This window comes from Mytilus galloprovincialis, chromosome 7, assembly GCF_965363235.1.
Source record: "Mytilus galloprovincialis chromosome 7, xbMytGall1.hap1.1, whole genome shotgun sequence".
Classification (NCBI taxonomy): domain Eukaryota; kingdom Metazoa; phylum Mollusca; class Bivalvia; order Mytilida; family Mytilidae; genus Mytilus; species Mytilus galloprovincialis.
Genome location: NC_134844.1, coordinates 54,088,007 through 54,112,856, shown reverse-complemented (window position 1 = coordinate 54,112,856; position 24,850 = coordinate 54,088,007). Strand labels below are relative to the sequence as shown.

The following is a 24,850-nucleotide window of genomic DNA, read 5'->3' as shown; positions in this document are numbered from 1 at the left end:
AACTTTGCTGTGTGACCTCAAATACTGTTGTGTGGTTTCAGAGAATTTGTGATGCCAAACTATTACAGCAGTATATTTTGGCCAAAACTTCAACTTAAAAGGGCATTACTCCTAGAAAAAAATTGAATCATTATTTCCTGTCGATATGCACATCTGCATAGTATGTCCTTATTATCAACAAAGTTTCATGAAATTCTTTAGTGCTGTTTCATAGGAGTTGCATGGGCAAGAACAGGACTGACAGACTGATCGAGGGACAGACAGACAGGTCAAAAACATTATACCCTCTTCAACTGTGTTGTGTGGGGTATAATTACCCTTTATTGATTACCATTTAATGGACTGTCACTGTGGTCTTTTAAGTAAAGATTTTTTATCACTGAGATCAGCATCTTATCTTTTAATAATCACTTTGGGTAGAGTGGGGTGCTCATTTTCGCCGGGGACACAATTTCGCCGTTTAAGGATTTTGAGGTGTAAAAACTTCAAAGGATGGCTGAAATGGAAGAAATGTACCCGTAAATTATATTTTTGTAACAAATATAATATTTTTTTAAACTGAGACAAAATTGCGGCTCCTACCGAAAATGACCGAAAAACGGACAACGATTTTCGGACAATTTCCTGAATAAAAAACACGATTTCAAAGAAGTATTTCTAAGTAAATGTTTGACTGAATGCCCTAATTTTGAATTCTTTATACCTTTGAAATGTCTGCTATTCATCTATAATGCAATTGATTTGATAAAAATTGTTAAAAGCTGCAGTTATTTGGTTTTAAATAGATGTGTAAAAACGGCGAATATGTGTCCCCCATTGACAAAACATCCGGAAATTTCAAACACCCTTTAATCTAACTTTTCAGATGATTTTCTTAAAACAAACCGGTTTTCAAGCTTAAGTATATTTTGCATTTGAAGTTATCTTCATATAGAAATATCAGTATACTTTAAAAACATTTAGACCTGAACATAAACTGTAGAAAACATGGAAAGAAGTGGCGAAAATGAGCACCCCACTCTAACATATTTCAGCTAAATAATAGCCTTTTTTTTATGTAAATGCAAGTTTGTTTTTTTTTCATTTTGAATATTAATCAAAAATGAAAAAGGAATCATACAAAATAATACATGTACATGCAACTGTAAATTTTTTATTTCAACTTTCAACACTCAGTCAGTGAATCAACAAGATAATATAATCATCATTTAAATCTAAGAAAATCAAATTAGTAACATTATTAATAAATATAAATTAACAGCACTTGTATAAATTCCCGATACAAGATGATAACTAGTAAATAATAAATTCCCGATACAAGATGATAACTAGTAAATAATGAATCACAGATATCACAGTAAATAACACATGACCTAAATGACCTAAATGACACTGAACTTCATTACGGAATAGATAATCCCATTTGTTTGGTTACTTTTTCTCAAGCACTCAAAGATATTTTAAAAAGATGAGGCACTGGTAACAGAAACATAAGATTCTTCTGATTGTATAGAATAAGATGATGACAATGAAACTCTACAGATATTTAACTGAAATTATAACGTTTGTGTGGTTTTTTTATGGGAGATTTTTAAACCTTAGCAATAATGTTTGATGCAGCTATAAACAAGCATGGCTAAGTCTCCCCTCCATAACAAAAATCTACACAGTTTTGATATCCATTGTAAGACCACAGTTTCAGTTACAAAATATTTCACTTTTATAACAATGTAAATTAAACATAATTAACATATTTAAGTTCATATAATGTCATTAGTCAACAATATTAAACCATGATTGCTTTGGACACAATGCTAGCTTTCTTCTTTTTTGAACTGTTTTTGTCCTCCATGAAATCTTGACTATCCATCTGGCTATCAGCTAAATCAAACTCAGTCTGAAAAGAAGTAAATTTTTCAATTAAATATATCATATCTAAATAAATGGGGAATTTGTCCATGGGACGCAGATAGTGATGCCCCTTCTTGCATATCATAAAATGTTAGAAAGGGACAACATAACTGAAGAACATGAGAAACTACCCAAATCTGTACTTTATCTGAGTTTTGTGGTAATAAGAATTGTGTAATTTTCATAACTTTTGGTTGAGGCACATTTAAGTTAGAGAATGGAAACAAAAAATTCAACAATTTTTCCATTTTTAAAGGGTATAACTCCAGAACAGTAAAGGTAAAACCACCAAAATTCAAATTTCATCTGTTTTATGGTATTAAGTATTGTGTTTCATAACATTTGGTTGAGGCTTACTTAAGGGCATATAAGATACGGTTTTCATTCTATATTGAAATTTGGCTGACAATTTGCATATAGGCTATGTTTTGCCTGATTAAATCAAATATGTAATAAAAATTATACCTTCTGACATGTGCTTCTTTTTGAGTAAAATGAGGTCGCATTTTTCCTTTCGACAGAAAAAAAAAAAGTATTTGTATAAATTCTGTTTTATATAAATGTCCTTTAAATTTGTTTTTTCAAATAACTCATATTTATCAAATGTTCATGAATGTAGAAAAAAAAATAATTGTTTGCTGTATATTTATCAAATTAAAAAAAATACAATTTAGAGGGCAAATTTTAAAGAAAAGTGAAGCAACTGCCCACAAACTTTTATTTCAATTACTTATTTTCAACTGAACAATAAAGAAAATGACAACAAATGGAAGAAAATGGTCATAAAAAGTCCCTTTAAATAATAAAAATAAGAAGCCTTTAATGTGTGCTCTTCAGGGCTAATCCATTCAAATGTATGTGGGAGGGTAGGAAGGGAAATTTAGTTATTGAATGTGGGGCGTTGGTCTTTTTTCAGTATGTGTCTTTTACCATTATGCAAAATTGTCTAAAAAATGGTTCTTGGTTGTAAGGATATTCTAAAATTCCCTTCCTACCCTCCTATGTACATTTTAATGAAATAGCTCTCACCAGAGGTCGGTCATTTAAAGACGTATCAACCGTATCATATACGTTGACGTATCCGCATCTGCAGATATACAAAAAACAGTATATGATCCCGAGCATTAATTTTATGTACTTTAAATAATGCAAATGGGCGACTGATTAATTTCTAATGCAGAAATTTATAAAACAGTAAGGAAATATCGAATTTTTATGGAATATGTAACCCTACTTTTAAAGATATTCCGGATAGTTGGAACAGTTTACAGGCATGCTAAGAGTGAATACGGTAAAATCGCTTATTTGTGTATGAACTTGTGCTCACGTAGAACCAAATTGTTCATTGACAATAGAGTGATACTCAGTACTTTCTATTACCTTTTATGATAAAATATCAAATGAACAATAATTAAAGTTCCTTTACATGTATCTAAGTAGTACATTTTTTTTTTGTGTTTATTCATATTAGATCTTGAAATATTTTTTTAACTAGATTATTAAAGGATTGTGTACGATATTCGTGTACCTGCCCTACATTAACTCCTTTTTAAGGCCATGTTAAAGTAGTTGATAGAACCCCTTATTTTTGTTTTAAAAAACACCACCATCACAAATATTGAAAGTGTATGTTTGATTGTTTCGAAAAGATTCCAATTAGGTTTTTTAAATGAAGTATGATCTAATTAATAAGCTCGGGATCACATAATATTTTTTGATATATCTGCAGATGCGGATACGTCAACGTATACGATACGGCCGATACGTTTGTAAATGACCGACCTCTACCGAGAATAACTTGTATGTTCACATGTACCTGACAAATTATTAGGTATCTGATAAACAGATCACAAATTGTATTCACTAGTGAACACAAATCTAGATTAGTTGCAAAACCTATAAAATAAACTAAAATTTGTTCAGTAAAAATTGTTCACTCATGATTGAATGATTATAATTACTACAAGTCTGTTCATATCACTGACAAATATCTGATAAACAGATGATAAACTGTACACACTAGTGAACACAAGTCTACATTATGGGCACATCATGAAAATGAACAGAAATTTGTTCAATAAAAATTGTTCACATATGATTGTATGATTAAAGGATCAAATAGATATCTTAACTTTTACTCATTATCTTGTTACAACATTTTAAAAGGGGTGTCAGTAACAGTACTCATTTATATTTAATGAACTGGACTGCTATTTAGGGACATACCATTCTCATTTGGATATACCTATATTCAAAATGGACTTAACTTTGTGGGACAGTCCATTTTACAGTTGAATGTCCCTAAAAAAATACTTTTCTTTAATGGAATATTCCATCCCCAAAACAATTTTAGGTTTTCTAAAAGGTGGACTGCCTACTGTGAGGGTTGTTCCAGAAAATACTATGTCCCATCCAGGGAAAGCATTTTTTTTCTTTATTTTTAATTTTTTGTGGATGGTTATATTTGAAATACCAAAATGCAAAGGGAGTGTTGTTTTAATTAATTTTATTTCTACCGGTGGTGGGGTTTAAATAAGTGGCATCCCTAGGGGGACATTTTATTTTCTTGAACAGCCCTTATTAGGAAATGTAACTAGAGGCTCTCAAGAGCCTGTGTCACTCACCTTGGGTCTATGTACATATCAAACAATGAACACAGATAAATTCATACAAAATTGTGTTTTGGTGATGGTGATGTGTTTGTAGATCTTACTTTATTGAACATTCTTGTTGCTATAATTATCTCTATCTATTACAAGAATTTATGAAAATTGTAAAAAATTGACTATAAGGCCAACTAAAATTAATTAGTAGATTTTCATCCAAATTTTTGAACAAAATGGGGCGGGTTGGAGGATTTTATTTTTTAAATTTTATTTCATATGAAATCTTCTTGTCACGTGTTATTCGATCATATATGCAAGTGTAATAATAAGCTTATATCATGTAAATACATCCATTAGGTATCATGTATAAGACAATAACAATCAAAACCAAGGAGTAACCAAAGACTCATAAAACCAAAAGACATTTGCACCAACAGTTACAAATAATAAGTAGGAAACAACACAAACTCCACTAAAAACCAGGAATGAAATCAGGTGCTCCAGAAAGGTAAGCATTTCCTGTACCGTATACAGCACCCGTCATGTTATTTATTTGTTCAGTTCGGTATTCCAAGGATGGAAGTTTGTTATGACTGAGGAAGAATATCACTGAGATATGATTTCTGACACACTTTTGTCATAATGGCCAATCAGCTCATGATGACAACCATACAATTGAGTGATGACCTTAATTTGATGATTCATAGCCCTGTCTTAGCAACTTTTGAGAAAGCAGTATTCCTCGTTCAACAAAATCAGCGTACATGTACTTTTAGCTAGCTCTATAGATAGTAACGTATCAATATTGAGACACATTTACTCCATATGCTGGTGCCGCTTTTTCAAATTCGTATTCAAGTATATATCTCTGAATGGCCACCACTGTTCTACATGTAATTGCCGCTTTAGAAACCTATTTTATAGTAAACAGCAGAAATGTGAGGAAATGCTCTATTCAGTTGGACTACCTACATCAAATGTATTTTGCTTTCTAAGCTATGTTTTGTTGTCCGAATAAAATGAAGCAAATCCATTGGTATGCAACACGAGTACGATAAGTACAGAATAAAATGAAAACACAAACAGTGTTGAAATAATAGTATTGGTCCTTAATATGCAAGATGCAAATACAATGTATAATTACAATGTAGAACAGAGTTGTTTAAATAATGACTCTATCGTGGGTATTGTGACAGAGGATGTTTGCTGGTTTTTTTTTTTTACAAAAAAAATAATACGAAAGGCATGGATAAATTTATTTCTAAGAGCTTGCTGTAAATTAATAAATTAAAAATGCGTCTGTTTGTCGATTTTCTGAACTCAATATATACGGGTTCCATATATACGGTCATCAATCTAAAAAGTTCATGCTTGTGTCAATTTCTTTATTCCAGTCAAATGTGTTCCACGATTCTGACGCTTTTGGGTTTCCTTCACAGTCCAAATTTCTTGAAAGTCATTGTATAAATAAAATAAATCCAAGGTGTTTTACTCGCAAACATTTGTCATTTGTGACATCATGAGTGTACGGCGATTTGCGTTCTTGGACACAGCGAATATTTCACGCCCTTCTCATAATCAATCTTTTAATGTATTCTCGGTAAATGATGTTGTGATCATAGATCAGCAGAATATATCGACTTAATCATCCAGTTAGAATACTCTAAGTAAATACGAAAACCGAAATTTAAAACAGGAAGTTTTACACGAAACGAAATATCGCCGGTTACCGGTAACGGAAATGAACAAAATCCGGAATTCGTAATTTTTTCAAAAATAAAAAAAATCGGGGCGGGCGGGGATGAAAATCTATCAATTAATTTTAATTGGCCTAAAGGGCAATAACTCCAAGGCGTCAATTGACAATTTTGGTCATGTTTGTAGATCTTATTTTGCTGAACGTTATTGCTGTTTACAGTTTATCTCTATCTATAATAATATTTAAGAAAATCTGCAAAGTTTCCTTAAAATTACTAATTTGGGGGCAGCAACCCAACAACAGGTTGTCTGATTTGTCTAAAAATTTCAGGGCAGATAGATCTTGACCTGATAATCAATTTTACCTCACGTCAGATTGCTCTAAATTCTTTGGTTTCAAAGATATAAGCCAAAATCCACATTATACCCCTATGTTCTATTATTAGCCATGGCAGCCATTAGTTGGTTGGCAGGGTCACACCACTTTTTAAACTAGATACCCCAATGATGATTGTGGCCAGGTTTGGTTAAATTTGGCCAAGTAGTTTCAGAGGAGAAGATTTTTTTAAAAGACAACTGAAATTTTAGAAAAATGGTTAAAAATCGACTATAAAGGACAATAACTCCTTAAGGGGTCAACTGACAATTTTGGTCATGTCGACTTATTTGTAGATCTTACTTTGCTGAACATTATTGCTGTTTACAGTTTATCTCTATCTATAATAATATTCATGATAATAACCAAAAACTGTAAAATTTCCTTAAAATTACTAATTTTGGGGCAGTAACTCAACAACGGGTTTTCTGATTTGTCTGAAAATTTCAGGGCAGATAGATCTTGACCTAATAGACAATTTTACCCTCATGTCAAAATTTGCTCTAAATGCTTTGGTTTCAGAGTTATAAGTCAAAATCTACATTTTATCCCCATGTTCTATTTTTAGCCATTGGGACCATCTTGGTTGGTTGGCAGGGTCACGCCACATATTTTTAAAACTAGATACCCCGATAATGATTGTGGCCAAGTTTGGTTAAATTTGGCCAAGTAGTTTCAGAGGAGAAGATTTTTTAAAGTTTATGGACGACGGACGCTGGATGAAGGACGCCAAGTGAAAAGCCATAATTTGCACTTTCAGAAAAAAGCACATAGCCCTATCTTTATATTTCTTAATTGTATGTAAAAATCTTCATACACCAAGTGAAAAGCCATAATTTGCACTTCCAGAAAAAAGCACATAGCCCTATCTTTATATTTCTTAATTGTATGTATAAATCTACATTTAAGGATTTACACATCTGAGGAGCAAAACATTTCTAGAATTCAACTTTTTTTTCTAAATGTGATTTTTTGGTTTAAGTAACTGAAAAAAAATATTCGATGAAGAAAATATGGGATGTACATGTATTCCATTAAATGTATGTGGGCTGATAGGAAGTGAAGTGTAATTATTGATTATTGGTAATGCCAATGGGTCTTTTTTTCAGTATACGACTATTACCATTATGCAAAATTTTCTAAATAATTGTTCTTGGTAGTAGGTATATTTTGAAAGTCAATTCTTCCCTCCCATTTTTTAATGGAATAGCCCTTATTATTTTCTCCCTCTTTTTCTCATTAAAACAATAATCCTACTATGACATATACATTTACAAATATCCTTATCCTTTTTAGTTCAAATTACCTCATCAACTTTTGATATAGCCCTTTTTCTGCTTTTCTTAGTGTCATTTTCCTGGCAGGGATGAACAACAGCTGATTCAACCTGAAGACAAATTAAAATAATTGAGTAAATTTGCCAAGAAAAAAGTCCATAGCAATTAAACATCCAGAAATGATTAGAGTTTGTAAGTTTAACATGAAGGCTGTTCCAATAAAAACATACATGGGACCTAGGGGAGGCAATTTGAAATATCATCTGTAGATAGGTAAGGCCAAATAAAAAATATATGTGTGGTTCCAGTAACCCTCACGTCCCTACTTTTTCGTCTTGAAATTAGCCTACCCTAAAGATTTTATTGTCATTTTTCATTAAGCACTGTTAAAGTCAGAATGTTGCTTCCATAGACTCAATGTAAAAAAAAAAACCATAAAATAAAAAAAAAATCCCTACCTACCTACCCTAACTTTTTTCCAGATGTAACTGGAACCACACATTTTATTTGGCCTAACAAGTATCTGCTCTTTGGTTCGGTTGTTGTCTCTTTTACTAAAATCATTCCTTCGTTCTTAAAGACAATTCCCTGTTACCATGTATATTTAAATGGAACACTACTATGTACATAATTTTTAATTAAATGCATAGCCTTAATCCCTTATTTTAGCACAAGTAAAACTGTTCAATAAATAAATGAGTGATATATTTATATAATGTTTATAAGCTGCTGACAGTGTTAGAGGTTTGGGTTTGCCTTAACTATGGAAATTTGTGACCATAAATTTTAAACTTGACCAACAAAAGACTTGTAAAAATTGGTATTTGCTGCTTCTTGGCAAAACATGTATAGTTAAAAGCTGGAACAATGACCTTTTGAATCAACAGTTTGAATAATTTGTTTCAGTGGACCTACTAAATTGATAAAGATTTGCCATATATAAAACAATGCAAACTTTTGAAAATCCTCATGGGGTTTTAGTGCATGACAAAACCTTTCAGGGTTACAATTTTTCGCATTTTTTTTTTCTGTGTATACTGTTTCTTGCTCTAGAATCTCTTTTTATTATTGGTATACTGATGATAAGCTAATACGCCTTGTTTTCTTTTCTTTTTTATTGGCAAAATAACTCAAGAATGGAGAAAAACGGTCTAAAAAATAAAGAATACAAAATGAAGATATCCTCCCACACCCTTTTCCAAAGACCTTATCTTTGGACCATGACTCAAAAGACCTTAACATAAATGTTCTAAAGTTAAAAGGATGATGACAGTTCTCAAATTAATTTATCAGTAATAAGTAAATGGATAAAATTTGAGTTATCTTTCTTGGTATTCAAAGGTGCTCCTACCAGCAGAGACTTTTTATACACCATAGATTGAATATGAATAAAATCCCTCAACTTGGAAACATAAAATCTAAAACTTACAAAATCGAAACAGAGCTTATGTCAATATATAAACAATTCACCAAAGTTTCATGCAAACTGGTTCAAGTATTTTTTAGTTATTATCCGACATATTGACAGGTCCATAGATAGCTAGACATAAGGAACTAATTCTACCATAATATGTCCCATAGTTTGTTTATAATCCAGGAAAGATTATGAATCTAATAAATGTTTTAAGAACTTTAACTGCAGACTGTATGTAATGTTAACTGGAAAAAAAACTTAGTCCTTTAATAAGTAAAATACGGATAAACAAGTTCTAAATTTTAATAAAATTTCCTTCTAGATACTAGCTTTTGATCATAAACAAGCTTCTTTCCAAGTTTGTTACAAATCAAAAAAAGTATAAGAAAGTTATTAAAATTCTAAAAACTTTAACCACAGAGTGAATGTGTTGTTTCCTGGCAGAAAATCTAAGTCCATTTATAAGTAAAATAAAAAAAGACCAAACAAAACTCTAAACATAACGCAGTACCTTTACATTCTCCTTGTTTTCCTTTTGTTTTTTACCCCTTCTTCCTTTTTTCTTAGGTCTAGATAATTCAATATCTTCTGTCATGGCAGAAAGCTGTTCTATCTGAAAGTTAAAAAAAAAACTTTTTTCAATTCAACATTGAATATCTTATTTTATCATCATATAAAAAAGAAGATGTGGTATGATATGTGCTATGATAAACTAGAAGTACCTATTAAAGACAACAATCAAAGTGTGGCTGGATTAAAAAGATCTTTTTACATTTGAAAATTTATATAATACCCTCAGTGATTATCTTCCTACTTAAATTCAACCATAACTGTGACAGATATTTTAAAATCAAATACCAGTACTATGGATATGTTTTTACAACATATTAAATTTATAATATAGTAATTAACTTTAAATATTTGTTACTTCTTGCTTTCAATATCTCAAAGTAGTTTTGGTTATCCAACACTTGTTTCTTAAGTTTATTATCGTGAAATTACTAATTTTAAAAATAAATAACCCCAAAATCTATATCCATTATTCTATCAACAACGCTCAGTAATTTTTTAAAAGAAAATTACAAATGAAGAAACAAAATATTTTATATTGCATAATGAAAAGCATACTAAATTAACAAGGAAAATGTCTTGAGTATGATTTTCTATTTTGTGGGAGACGCTCAAACTAGTTTAATATGTGTGTTTGTATTTTGTAAGAATCATAAATAAAATGAAAAAATCTGTATTATAGCTTTGGGTCTAAAAAAAATCCTCCCATGCATTTAATTCTGGAACTGGCCTGAGTATATTCACACAATTACACCTCCCTTATGAACATACAGCATAACAAGACTATAAGGGCATAATTCCAAAAAGGATCATTAATAGCTGGGTTTTTACTTAAAAGGATGCATAAGCCAAGAACACGATACCACCTTACAAATATCTCATTTTTCAGATTGATATTCCAAATATTAATTGCAAGGACATTGTGAGAGGACATACTTTGTAATTATACAAAAAAATGTTACTGTTATTTGTAAATTTTGCTGAAAATAACTACATTCCAATACCTGGATAAATGGGGATAGCTGAAAATATTTGTGAATATTGAAACACTCTTTGAAGTTTCTGACAGGGTTAATATAGTTTGTGAGAGTTGAATAAAATGTCTAAAAACATTGGTAACTTTTCAGCTATTTCATCATAGCAAATGAACAACTTTTATTCACTAAGGTGTATCCTCTCTGTAAAGTTTCAAGAGTGTGATTTGAAAACTTTTGGGAGTTGATTAAGATATGTGCCTGCTTTATCCAGCAAAAAGTCATCCCTATACTATTAACAAGTCTTCTGCACACGACTAAATGAAACATTTTATTACAACTAAAAAGATACTGCAACCAGACAAAATGTCTTCAGATTGGAACATTTTCTTATAAACTACCCTTCAAACCACACTCAAGTGCCAGTTTGCCTATATCAAGCTGTGATGAAAACATGACTAACAAAAACATACTCCAGTTATAAACATTAATTTCAGTTCCCAACATGTAGTAATGCTTGAAAATAAGTCTCATTTCCTTTTCCTATTCTGCTTAAAGAAGATATAAGTTTGTTCAAATGCACTGGAAATTAACATTTTAGGAGAGACAAATGTCCTTTTAACCAACATTTATCTTACTGTAAACCAATTTTTTATCGCGGATACTTTATTTCGCGTTTAGCCCTTTCTATGAAAAAGAAGGTGTGGTATAATTGCCAATGAAACAACTCTCAACAAGATACCAAAATGACACAGAAATTATTAACTATAGGTCACTAGCCTATTTTGTGGTGATTCAATTTTGCGATTCTCAAATTAACTTGATGCAGTTGAGTAAGGAAAAATTCAAATTTTACATAATCGTGCCTATTCATATTTGCCATATTTTTCTACTTGCAAAAATCGCAAAATAATTCACTCACAAATTTTATTTGGTTTACAGTATTTAGAAATACCACACATACAGAAAAGAAAAACACCATTATTAACTCATGATAACGGAAACTAGAAAAACATGATTTAATAGGTCATCATTTTTTTTTCCCGATCACATTTTGATTTTTATTCAAATTGGCTGATTCTTACAAAGAGCAGCATTTAATAACTAAACAAACAATAATTGCAGCATTTAATAACTAAACAAAACATACAGATTTGTTTATGTCTTTCTTCTGCAGAGGCTTTTTAAATTCTCTATCTTCTTCAGTCTGAAAATATGAATTATTCATTAATAATCAAAAGCATTAATTTAATTTTAATAAAGTATAAAGTCTGTTCATAGTGATATTTTAACTGGTTATATTTGAATTTTCTGTAAAATATATGGAATTTTCAATGAAGAAATTCATTTCATAGAACTTGAATTGAGAAGTCATAAAAAAAATCTATTTAATATAAATACATCTCAAAACAAGAATTTGATTTGTAGGTTTTTAGGGAGAAACTAAAACAGTAAAAATATTTTCAAATATATTTCCTAGATAATGCATGGTTTGTATTTCCAATATTTTGTTTTGAACACTCAAAGATTTCAAATTATGCATCTAGTACATTTTGTACTTTAATTCAGATTTTGTATCATATAATTTCTTATTATGTCATTTAATCTAACACCTGTCTATAAAAGGCACTGTTGTGCCTTCTCTGTAGCACTTGTTATAGACAGGTTCAATTGTACACACTTACCTCTTCATTCATAGATGTGTCAACTGTGGGTTTCTCTGTTGGTTTTTTTGTGAGATATTTCTTGAAACCATCTATTTTTACTTTCTCCTTGTCTACAGTTTTTCCAAGCCTAAAAGTTTAAAATTTATTAGAAAGTATTGAGAACACTTTTTCCCATTGAATCTTAATAACATGAAAATGGATAATATCCTGACAAAAATACATAAGCAATACAAATTAATGATTGTATTCATTTCTAAACAGACATATTTTCTAGAAACCAAAAATTAATTATGTTAGGCAAAATTGCATAACAATGATAATAACTCTTATTAAAATAAACAGCTCAAGTATAGAGGAACATCTGACAATTTCAACTATTTTGACTTTATATTTGTAAATCCCATCTTGCTGATCCCTTTTGCTAGAGCTTATACAGTTGTTCAGATATTAAGTAAAAAGTGCAAAAATTAGTACATTAAAAGGCAATAACTCCAAGCGGGTCATCACACAATTTCAACTATGTTAACTTGTTTGAAGAGCTTGTCATCTTGCTGATCATGTTTGCTTTTGAAAGTTTGTATCTAGTTTTCAAGATAATAGACAAAACATGGTAAAAAAATTGTCAAATTTAAGAGATAACTGTATTGTATTTTAAGCTCCGACGGCATCAATTGGGGATTTGATGGTCGCAAATTAAGTTTACTGGCGACGCGTTAGCAGAGACAGTAAACGGGTATTTGCGACATTCAAATCCCCAATTGATGCCGTCGGAGCTTAAAATACAATATTGTTATCTCCATTCTAATGAAACTGACAGAAAACAACATTAAAACATGTATTTAAAATCTGTCATATGCCGTCTGCACTTGCGCGTACGTCCCATAGCATCAATTGTCAATTGATGCCAGTGTAAATAAGTGACGTTATCCAATCAAAATGAACGTTACACACGTTGTTGCATTAGAATTGTCTTTATACAGCATTTGACAAATATGTCAACATTCATACCATGTTTTTCTACCTTCATATTTTTTCTATTTATAAGTTTTTAAAATAATTGACATGTCATACATCTTGGTTGGCCATCAGACACATTTTTTTAAACTAGATACCCCAATGGAGATTGTGGCCCAGTTTGGTTAAAATTGGTCCAGTAATTTCAGAGGAGAAGACGTTTGTTAAATTTAACCACAACAGAGGACTACTGAGGCAGACCCTAGTGAGCCTAAAATGTGTAATAACCTATCCCAAAAGAAAAATAATCAGTGTCTTAGAGTTGAATGTTTTGTTTGAAAAATGTTTTTAACAAAGATATTTGATACATCATCTTGCTTCAGATTTATTTTGCCATGTGATTTTTTTTCCTTGTTTTTCAAGCAATCGATAAATCAAAAGTGGGTCTTCTTTTAATGGCTTCCATTCCAATAGGATGTATCATCTTGGGGAGTAAAATTCTGTCTTTCCATGTACCATACATATATCTAATGACCCTCCCACTTCTATTTTACACTTTAATATATTCTAAAATCTTCTTCACTGTGTAGAATAGTACTACAAGGTACCATTAATTATAAATAAACAAATAAAAGTCACAAGATATAACATACTTCTTATTTTTGCCACTGCTCTTTAAGAAACCTTCTTTTTCAAGTCTATTCATTAGACCTTGAGCTACACTGACTTCTACACCAAGTCTTTTGGCCAAGTTTGGTGCTAAAACTCTGCTTAGTTCTGGTACAGCCGTTAAAGTTCTTCTCCATAAGCATGTGGCCTATAAATAATTAAAGGAAGATAATTATCTCAGAAATAACTGAAATAGGTCCAATTTAATTTCTAAATATCAACAGCCAATCATACATATAGCTGAGACTGAGCAACAAATTCAAAACCTATGACATCAGTTTTGAACTGTCTAAATATTTCATGTATAATGGCAACTTTCTATTTGGAATCTTATTCTAAAGTAAAGCCAAATAATGAAAGGCAGTATTTTTTTACATCACCAGGTTAAGTAATTGTGAGCTTGCTTTTACTTAAATAATGTGCGCTCTAAGAACCTATGTATTTGTTGTTAATTCTAGCTGCATTAGAGATATAATTGACAACAAATTTTGATTCTGGTACTGAACTTAATGGTACATTCTCTCTGCACCTTGTGTTACTCATGGATCAAGTTTTAAAAAAAAACAGAAGGTCCAGAATTCAAAAATTTATCCTTAACAAATGTTTGTCTGATTGCATAGACAAAGTAAACAACAGTATGAAAGATCAACACAAAGTCGTGAATCTGTGTCATAGCACCTCCTAAATAACATGTGTTATACATGAAATCATATTATTCTTAAGGGGGATGATTTTTTTTTCATTAAATTATTGCTTTGCTAGCAAATTTAATCTTTTTATTCTAAAGACAATTCAGTACATGTTTTAATATATTTCTATGAAACTTCATGTTTCGCCATTGTTGTGTCAGAGGATGACTTTGTTACTATTGTTTTCTGTATACCATGTTTTCACAAATGTTATCAGAATAAACTTAAAACAAACATATTTATGATTGTACAAAGTCAGGAATCTTATGACTGGTTGTCCTCAGCAATTCTTAATGAGATTTGTCCTTTGGTAATTTTGCATAGATAGCAACTAGGAACCTTCTTTAATCCTACAGTTTTATGGAGATTTGGCATCTTGGCAGATCTTTAATATGGCCAATGGGGTCTTTACTCAGTAATATTTTTTTTAGACTAACAATTGATATTTTTGAAGACAGTATATTGAAATCTCCAACGTCTTGATTTTTTGTGTTGATTGGCACTTTTTAGTGTGAGACTATTCTACATGCATGTCAAACATATGTATTTTGGTATCCTACATTTAGATTTCTCGAGTATCAAACCTGAACAGCTATAGATGATAAACCACACAAATAAGGATCAGTTGGCTGTTTGTCTGGACTGTCAATCTAAATAATAAAAAAGGCAAATAATCAAAATTAAATATACATATGTGTCTTTAATTTATATCATGCATGTATAATACATAAAATTTAATCAACAATTCACTTAGTATTATACAAGTTTGTACATTTTGTTCTTAAACTCTATAATTCATTTTGTTTTTGGTTTCAATCACTGTTTTCGTCAGAATTTGCAGTGTTTTATTTTCTCCAACATGCAGCATCTAATTTCTTATGAGGATTATTACTATTATCCTAAAATAGTAGTTTTCTTAATTATACAAACTTCTTGTGTTTTTTGAAACATTATTGTCAATCTTTCGAAATAAATCAAAAGGATGCTGGCTGTGGCTAGAAAGTATGCAATAAGTTGAAAACAATTACGTTTCATGTATTTGGATAGTGGATGTAACTGCCCTTTTTATTTTTAAATCTTTGTTTCTAAGTGAAATTAAGAAAACAAAAATGCTACAAACCTCAGAACACACATCACAGAAATGAGCTTGAGGTGCCTCATCTTCATCTTTGATCAAGAAACAGATACCATGCTGCCAATATTTACACACAGCACATAGAATCATCAATCCATCATCCTATTCAAAGAAAGGTATATGTTATTAGCTTATTTCATAATAAATTGTCAATGCCCAGCAGCTAGTACCAATTAACTTGGCATTTAATTCTTATACCTAATTTAGCCCCTAACAGCTTCCTTGTAATTAAGATATATATTGTTGCTTTGTTGTTTCATAGCTAAATTCACACTAAATTAAATGCCCAGCAGTCCAAGTTGAAACCTAGTTGATTCTAGGGCCTTTTATAGCTGACTATGAAGTATGAGTCTTGCTCATTGTTGAAGGTCGTACAGTGACCTAAAGTTGTTAATTTCTGTGTCATTTGGTCACTTGTGGTGAGTTATCTCATTGGCAATCATAATTTTTCTTCTTATTTAAATTAGAAAAATCATATCATAGGGAACATGTGTACTAAGTTTCAAGTTGATTGGACTTCAACTTCATCAAAAACTATCTCGACAAAAATCTTTAACCTGAAACGGGACAGACACACGGACGAACGAACATACAGATGAACGAACGAACGGACAGACGCACAAACCAGAAAACATAATGCCCATAAATGGGGAATAAAAATTCACATTTTTTTTTTTAAACAAGGAATATATATATGTTTTGCATCTTCTATATAATCAATACATTTTCTGCATATTTATCACTGTCATTTTGGGCAAGTCTTTATAAATGTGCCAATTCACCATTTAGACAACTACTTTGCTAATGTACTATTAAATAATAAGAAAATTCAGAAATACTCAAATATAATAAGCTTATATTAATTAAAAACTTTTACTGATAGTATCAAAGCTTTTTTCAAATAAAGAAAACCTGGGTTTTTTTTTGGCTGTGAATGTGGAGACTCCTAGAGAGTTTAATAACAAAGAATCAGAATGTGGTCAACAATAATATCAATTTCCTTCTTTCCAGTGCAATCATAACATTCATATTTCACTTTATTTTGTGTTATTTCTTTTTGCACAAATTGTGATATTTGACTATATTTTTTTTTTAAGATGACAATTACTTATTTCATCATTGCAAACAAATATCTCAAGACAATATAATCAGAGATATAATAGTTGCCAAATAATTTACCTCATTCACACCACAGGGACATCTGACCCCTAAATCAGGAATTTCTGATTCTTGACTTCTCTGAGATCCAGTGGTATCAACAGCCATTTCATCTGACCCTAAAAAGGAACAAAATTTGTTGTGAAGTTAGACATTTCTACAATTGCCTTAATCAATTGGACTTTTTTTTTATCAGTCAATATTTGAATATTATAAATATGGATGAATCATGAATCACAATCAGATCCATTTCGAAATGAAGAACAATTATGATGAGAACATATATTAAATTAACCCATTCACGGCGTATGATGCCTTAAGGCATCACCTGGGTACCGCCGTATGATGCCTGAATGCATCACCTTGATACGGCCGCTTGATGCCTGAATGCATCATGGACAACGAAAAATACTCTGACCTACTTTCAGTTTTAATATCAGATCAATTACGTAAAGCTGTAAAGCGTACTTTACCACAATGTGTTAACAGGTTTCAATTTTTAATATTATGTATAAATATGGACAATAAAAGTCATTGTTATGTCATTTCTTCGTACTTTCGATTTGCGTTCATGATAAAATAATATGCCGCCATTTTTTCAATTTTGTTGACATGTGTAGTCAACGTGATCGCTTTAAAAAATGAAAGTTCATTACCTTACACACAAAATATTTAAACCATTTATGTATCGCTGTTTTAAAAATTAATAATATTTACTTAGGACTGTTTAATAAAAAAGATAAGCCGGTAATGGCTGTCTCTTTATGTATCATCTTTGCATGTTGTTGATTTACGCTCTGTTGACGATCGGAAGTTTACGGTTTTTGCCGACAAATAAATTTCACACGATGTGCAGGTGTTCTCCCAAATAAGGAAATCCATATTTTTGTGCAGCCAATCAAATTTTTCTAGGCTAAAAGGCGGTTCCATAGTAAAATAGTTGTGAAAAACGTAGTATTGTCGTCTGGGTGAAAATAAAAAAAAATGTCTGAATCTTCGGATGAAGAGTTTGACGGATTTTCGCAAAATGAAGTTGATGCAGCTGCACAGCGGTACAATGATAGGCTTGCACAAATAGGGATAGGTGAATTAGATGTTGTTGATGGTGAAAATGAAAGTGAAAATGATTTTTCTGATGAAAATGAACCCCTTGTTGATAAAGCTGGTGACTGTCCTGCTGAAGCTGATGGGTGGCATGAAAATTTTAATTATTATGAGAGGGGATTACCACACATATTTTTACCACGTGGAAATACTGGTCCTATCACAGTTTTAGATCCAGATAAAGAGCCCGTTGATTTTTTCTCATTGTTGTTTACCAATGCCATTTTGCAGTACATCATACAGGAGACAGACAGGTATGCCAATAAACAAATTTGTGATCATCCTGATGAAAATAAATCCCCATGGGTTACACCAACTGTTGAAGAAATGAAGGCTTTTCTAGGTTTATGTTTCTTGATGGGAATCAATGTAAAACCAGATATAAAATCCTACTGGAGCACAGATGTTATGCTGGAGACATCGTACTTCAGTAAAGTCATGAAAAGGGATCGCTATATGCAAATTATGCGGTACATCCATTTTTCAAATAGTGAGCAAGCCCCACAGCCAGGAGATCCCAATTATTCTAAATTATACAAAATTGAATCGTTAATGAATATGTTCACAGATTCTATGGTAAACCAGTATATCCCTAAAAGGCAACTATCAGTTGATGAGGTGATGGTTCCATGGAAGGGACGACTGTCTTTTAAGCAGTATATGCCAGCCAAGCCTACCAAATGGGGAATAAAAATGTGGGCGATAGCGGAAGCTAATACAGGATATGTTTCCTTCTGTCAGGTATATAGTGGGAGGATAAATGGTGTCGCAGCTCATGGTCTGGTAAACCGTGTAGTCAAAAATTGTATCGAAAAGGCAAATGTTATAGGGCAAGGGTACCATATTTATATGGACAACTACTTCACTTCTCCCACCTTATTTACAGAACATTTTAACACTGCTGCATGTGGTACTGTACGAATAAATAGGAGAGAGCTTCCTAAAGATATAATGAAGAAAAACCCTGAAGGTGTTACTAATCGTGGGGACATGCAGTTTAGACAGAAGGATGCAGTGGCTGCTGTTGTATGGAAGGACAAAAAAAATGTAAACTTAATTTCAAGTATACACGATTTCTCAGTAGGTGCAGTGCAGAGAAATGTGCAACAAGCAGATGGTATTTTTCAACGACAAGAGATACCATGTCCACAGATGATCTCTGATTACACACAATACATGGGAGGGGTTGATAGGGCTGACCAGTACATCCAGTACTATGTTTTCCAACACAAAACAATGAAATGGCCTAAAAGGATTTTCTTTACAATGATAGAAATGTTGAAATTTAATGCCTTTAGGCTTTTTCTGGCTTCTCCTCATCATCAACCAGGCCCTGGTAAGAGACCAAAAACCTTTTTGAAGTTTTCAAAGGGAGTAGCAGCAGGACCGATAGGTGGATACACAGGTGGTTCAGTTCGTAAAGGCCGTCCATCACTTGTCCCGGTTGATGTCCGTCTTACACAGAGACACTTGCCAGGTTCCTTTGGAAATAAAAGTTGGTGCCATGTCTGTCACATGAGAGTGAAAAATAATCAGCAAGACACACGTAGGCAAACAAAATATGGCTGTCTAGATTGTGGAAAGCACCTCTGTCTACCAGAGTGTTTCACGGTGTTCCATTCTGTTAAAAGTTACTGTTAGTATTATAGCTATGTTGTTAGTTCCAGACAATTTTGAATTTATTGACTTTACCGTTTCAATTTGCGAATTTATTTATTTATAAACTATGAACAAAACTAAAGAATAACTGATGAAGGATAGTATCAAGAGACATTTTAAAATAAAGAAGGAATTTTATAGAGAGATCAGGACAATAAAATGTAGTAAAATGGACACTGAAAAAAAATGTAAAGACTTGAAAAGAGGCAAGTGACAAAAATTTATAAAACTGTTATTTTTGTTTGTTATATAACCTTATAGCAGTTTAAAAAAGAAATCAAAATAATATCAATACCTTGAGTAGTTTTTTTTGTCAAATATCTAATTATTCATTTGATTTTTATTTTTTTAAATGTATTTTTTTTTTATCTGCTTAAATTGCTATTAGGTTGCATGCCTGTTACTTAGTTTGAAATGAATATTTTCAAGGAAGGTAATTTACTTTGACAAATACAGAGATTTTTTGTTTAATCATTGAACAAATAAAAAATTTTATTTGTCATAAAACCGTAACAAGAAATTCTGTTATACCCCAAGTGACTTAAAAACATACGGCAACGTATTTAAAAAGAGTTGCCGTCCGCCAAATTACAGTTGAGTTATCTCTCTTTAATTGTTGTTGACATGAACGACGCTTTGCAAATGGCGGATTTCAATCGCTGGTACTTCTCATGTTGTCGGTCGTTTATCGTCTTCCCAATCAGTTATGGTGTTGCCATAGACATTTCATTTTATTCTTTATAACAAAAAGAAACATTGAACGTAAGTTAATATCTCGGAAAGGTAACGGTCAGAAGAAACTCTCCCCTTCGCAGACATGTATTTGTAAACATTCAGTTATAAAAAAAAACTCGTTCGTCATAGAGCTAAACTGTTGATATTGCTTCCTTTTCATATCGCTCTAACCACACCACAACTCAAAACAAGTAGGGTACGACTTAACCTTAAAATATTTTAACGAAAATCGATCTCAAATAGCGGTAATTGTCGTTTGAAGTTCCGAGACGATTTTTTTACGAGCACATGTCAAATTAATCCCGGCCACGAAACTGCTCGCGCTAATAAATCTCGGCTATACGAACGCGCCAAAGAAAACAATGCCGTACTGAAAGTGTTAACAGGACACAATGCCCCCTTTTCACTTTTCATCTTCCTTGTTCAGAGATCAGTGAAATAAGGAAACACAAATTTGAAATTTTGTTTTCAATGTTTACATCATAATGAAAATGTATACTGATGACAATAGCATGGTAATTAATCAACCTAAACAAAAAAAAAATAATCAGAGAATGTATTGGTTTAACACTATCACATCTTGATGTTCAATGAAGCCAAAAGATGGGGTCATAACCATAATTTAGCATGAAATTTAGATATTTATATCATGGTGTACTAAGTTATAAACAGCCTTAACCAATAGATTTAACCTGATACAGAATAAACACATGGAAAAAATTAACGGTCGCCCAGTCGCCAATGGCGACCAGAAATTGACCTGGGCGATCTTTTTACTCAGTTGTGGTAGCCCAGGTGGTAAATTGAAAACAAGTACTTGACTGACTGAAATCCGCCATTTACCGTGACTCCAAGTACTGGCTACTTCACTGACAAAAATTTAAATTCAAAAAGAAAAATCTTTTTAAAATGTATTGCATCAAAGTCGCGGTCGCGATAAACAAGGATGTCAAATCAGTGTTTACCTTTGACTAAATGTAGTTCACGTTAATTCAGGTCACTGATTGGTCGTCTATTTAAAGTCGGAATGTATCGTATTTTGAAAAGATAACAAGAGAGGTGTTCCGATGGTCATTAACAATATGAAGCAATCACAGATTTGGCTTCAAGAAAGCGAAGAAAGTCAGGGACGATGACAATAGCATGTCATGAATTAATATAATAATAGAAATAAAAGAAAGTTTGATATAAAATGTTGTTAAGAATCTGGAAAACAGTACCTTTTGTAGTTACCTTTTCAAAGCCCATGTGGTGTACATAGAATGAAGGTTAAAAACGAAAGTAGAATATTGTCGACCACAATAAATAACATTTATAGTTAAAAATGATTTTTTAAGTTCCTTACTAACTGAACAGTTTACAAAAAAGAAAATCAGAGAAGATATCAAGTTCATGACAACACTTTTGAAATACGTGAAATAGTCAAGAAAAAAGGGGGTCATTTGTTTACAAATGTACGTAGTTTAATATGCAAAATGAATCGGCCAAGATATTTAATAAATTAGATTATAATAGAAATAAAATGAAATATTTCATCTATCATCTACATGTATTCCAGAACAGAGAATTCTTTAGTTGTCTTTAAAAGATATGTTAAAAAATCTGGTACACAGGGCATGAAGATTCCCATTTTGCAAATGATTTTTTTTTTAATGAAATTTGATTGAAGTCAACAACAAAAATAAGAAAAAATTTACATTTTCCCAGGCATCTAAATCACCTCCAGGTATGCTCAGAATGCAGGATTTTGAGTCTAAAATTTCAAAATTTTCTTGGGGGGCATGCCCCCAAACCCACCTAGGAAGTTCAGCCCGCTATGCGGGCTTCACCAGTGATAGTAAAATTATGTGGGCTACTGACTTTTTGTCTGGGCTAATTGATTTTCAAGTCTAGTAGCCCAGCTGGCTACTGGCCTTCATGAGTTAATTTTGACCCCTGTAAAAACATCAAAATCAGAAAATTTAATTTACAGTTACTATATAATTTTAGTTAGGCATAATGAAATAGAAGTATAGTAATACTCCCTTATTTGGGCTACAAAAATCAGAACTCAATTGTTGGTAAATACAATCTTTTTAGATGTGTTTCAACAAAAATAAATACCTGGGATTTCAGGACTTTCTGATGGTACAACTGCCTCAAGTGATTTACCATTCTCTGTTTGTCTTTGAGGTTTTTCCATTTCTATCAGGTCATCTTTGAACTGGTATACCTCTTCATCTGGTTGCTGTTTAAAAACAAATTAACAGCAAAAAATTAATACATCTGTCAATCAACCAATTTATTTCAATTTGAGAAAACATGGCAGTTTGGTTATTTGTTGCCGATTCTAAACAGTTTTCTAAAATGAACTGGTAGACTAAATTGTGTCTTTTAATATCCAAGCTCTACATTTTAACTCATCTGTGTGCTTGAAAAATTTGTAGATCTTGTTCTATTGATCATTTGGCTATTAAAAAGGTTTTCTCTTTAATAGTTTTAAAAGATAATAAAGCTGCTATGATACCTTTAAATCAAGATTTAGCATTTGAATATCACAATTATAATTATTGCAACTAGATGTGTCAAAACGACATGCATGGCCCCGTCTCCAAAAGTAGAAAAATCTACAATTTTTATAACACATGTTGATACAAGCATGATGGTAGTCTCACATATAAAATATCAGCTCAAAATCTGGAGGCGTATAGAAAAATGTCCGTATAACTATCATTTTCAACAATTTTCAAAGTTGTAAACCCTTAATTTTAGAAAAAAATAGTGGAGCAGAAAGAAACTTAAACTTGAAATGTACCTCATCATGGTTAGCTCACATGCCAAAAATTATCCTAATATCTGATAGCGTTTAGAAGAAAAGTCCATATAAATGTGATTTTCAACAATTTATCAAAGTCCAAAGCCGGTAATTTTGGCAAAAATTAGTGGAGCGGAGTGGAACGAAACTTAAACTTGATCTGAAACTCATCATTGTGAACTTACATTCCAAAGATAAGCCCAATATCTGAAGTGGTTTTGAAAAAATCTCTGTATAATGGTTTGTTGCGGAATGACAGATAAACAGAATTTCAGACAAGGATAAAACTATATGTCCCCGACCACTTAGGGCAGGGCCATAATTAACAAAAATTTATATTTTCCATCTTTAAAGAGGCTCACGGGTATAAATCAATTTTTTCTAATATAGGATTTCGCTATATATTTTTATAAATGAACTTTATCATATACTTAATAGAAAAATGAAATAAAAAAATTGGGTCACCATTCATTTAAGCTAACAATCTGCCTCCGAAAGAAAATTGACATTTTTGTTAAATTTTTTTGTCGTTTTTTTCTGTTGAACTAATATGAGAAATAGAGGTAAATTGAAATTAAAAAAGAATTAAATTACAAGAAATCGCTTAAATTTTACATTATTTAGTTTATCTACAGCTTATTTGAAAACAATAATAAAAAAATATAGGTCACTGATGAGTTACAAAAGATATTTCAATTTTAATGCCAAAAAATGACATTTTTGCACCAAAGGGAAATAATTTGGAGCTTTTTCAATGATATAAACATTTTAAAAGTCTTCCGGGGCCAAACTGAATCGATTTTTTGGGGTGATTTTTTTACCATATCATAAAGTAATAACTTGTAGTGTAATAAATAAAATTTGGTTGCTGAAACTTTTGTATCCACGACCCTCCTTAAATAGCACTTGTATAACATTTTCTTATCCTGCACCAATATTCCCCTAACATAAGTTTATCACAAGAAAAAATTTTGTAAAGGTTCCACCAAACCCAGTGTCTCACCTACTTTTGCTGTTAATCGCAGACTCTACAAAAATGAGGAAAAAAATCAATAAAAATATTCCTCTCAATACTATCTTTTGATTGTTAAGAAGCTCTAGATCTGTCCAAGTTTGGTATAAATCCAGGATAGTTTATGAATCTAATAAATGTTTTAAAAACTTTAAGTGCAGACTGTATGTAATCACTCATGTTAACTGGAAGAAAAACTAAGTCCATTAATGAGTATAATACAGATAAACAGGTACAATTTTTTTTTTTAATTTCCTTCTTGATACTAGCTTTTGATCATAAACAAGCTTTTGTCCAAGTTTGGTAAAAATCCAGGATAGTAAAAGAAAGTAATTAAAATTTTAAAAACTTTGACTTCAGAGTGAATGTATTGTTTCTTTGCAGAAAAACTAAGTCCATTTATAAGTAAAATACAAAATAAAATAGATATTTTTTTTACAAAATTTAC

At 31.5% G+C, this 24,850-nt stretch overlaps 1 protein-coding gene across 1 annotated transcript in view; it reads right to left on the bottom strand.

The window, feature by feature from the left end:
* Positions 1 to 1,137: 1,137 nt before the first annotated feature.
* The window catches only part of LOC143083287 (uncharacterized), a 37,051-nt gene continuing 13,338 nt past the window's right edge, over positions 1,138 to 24,850 (bottom strand). The window contains exons 12-21 of the mRNA XM_076259559.1: positions 22,700 to 22,823; positions 17,120 to 17,217; positions 15,926 to 16,042; positions 15,390 to 15,455; positions 14,101 to 14,264; positions 12,512 to 12,620; positions 11,977 to 12,033; positions 9,794 to 9,895; positions 7,898 to 7,978; positions 1,138 to 1,897 (exon numbers count right to left, since the gene is read on the bottom strand). Of these exons, the coding sequence (XP_076115674.1) occupies positions 1,787 to 1,897; positions 7,898 to 7,978; positions 9,794 to 9,895; positions 11,977 to 12,033; positions 12,512 to 12,620; positions 14,101 to 14,264; positions 15,390 to 15,455; positions 15,926 to 16,042; positions 17,120 to 17,217; positions 22,700 to 22,823 (1,029 nt within the window). The 3' untranslated portion in view covers positions 1,138 to 1,786. The remainder of the gene's footprint in view (positions 1,898 to 7,897; positions 7,979 to 9,793; positions 9,896 to 11,976; positions 12,034 to 12,511; positions 12,621 to 14,100; positions 14,265 to 15,389; positions 15,456 to 15,925; positions 16,043 to 17,119; positions 17,218 to 22,699; positions 22,824 to 24,850) is intronic.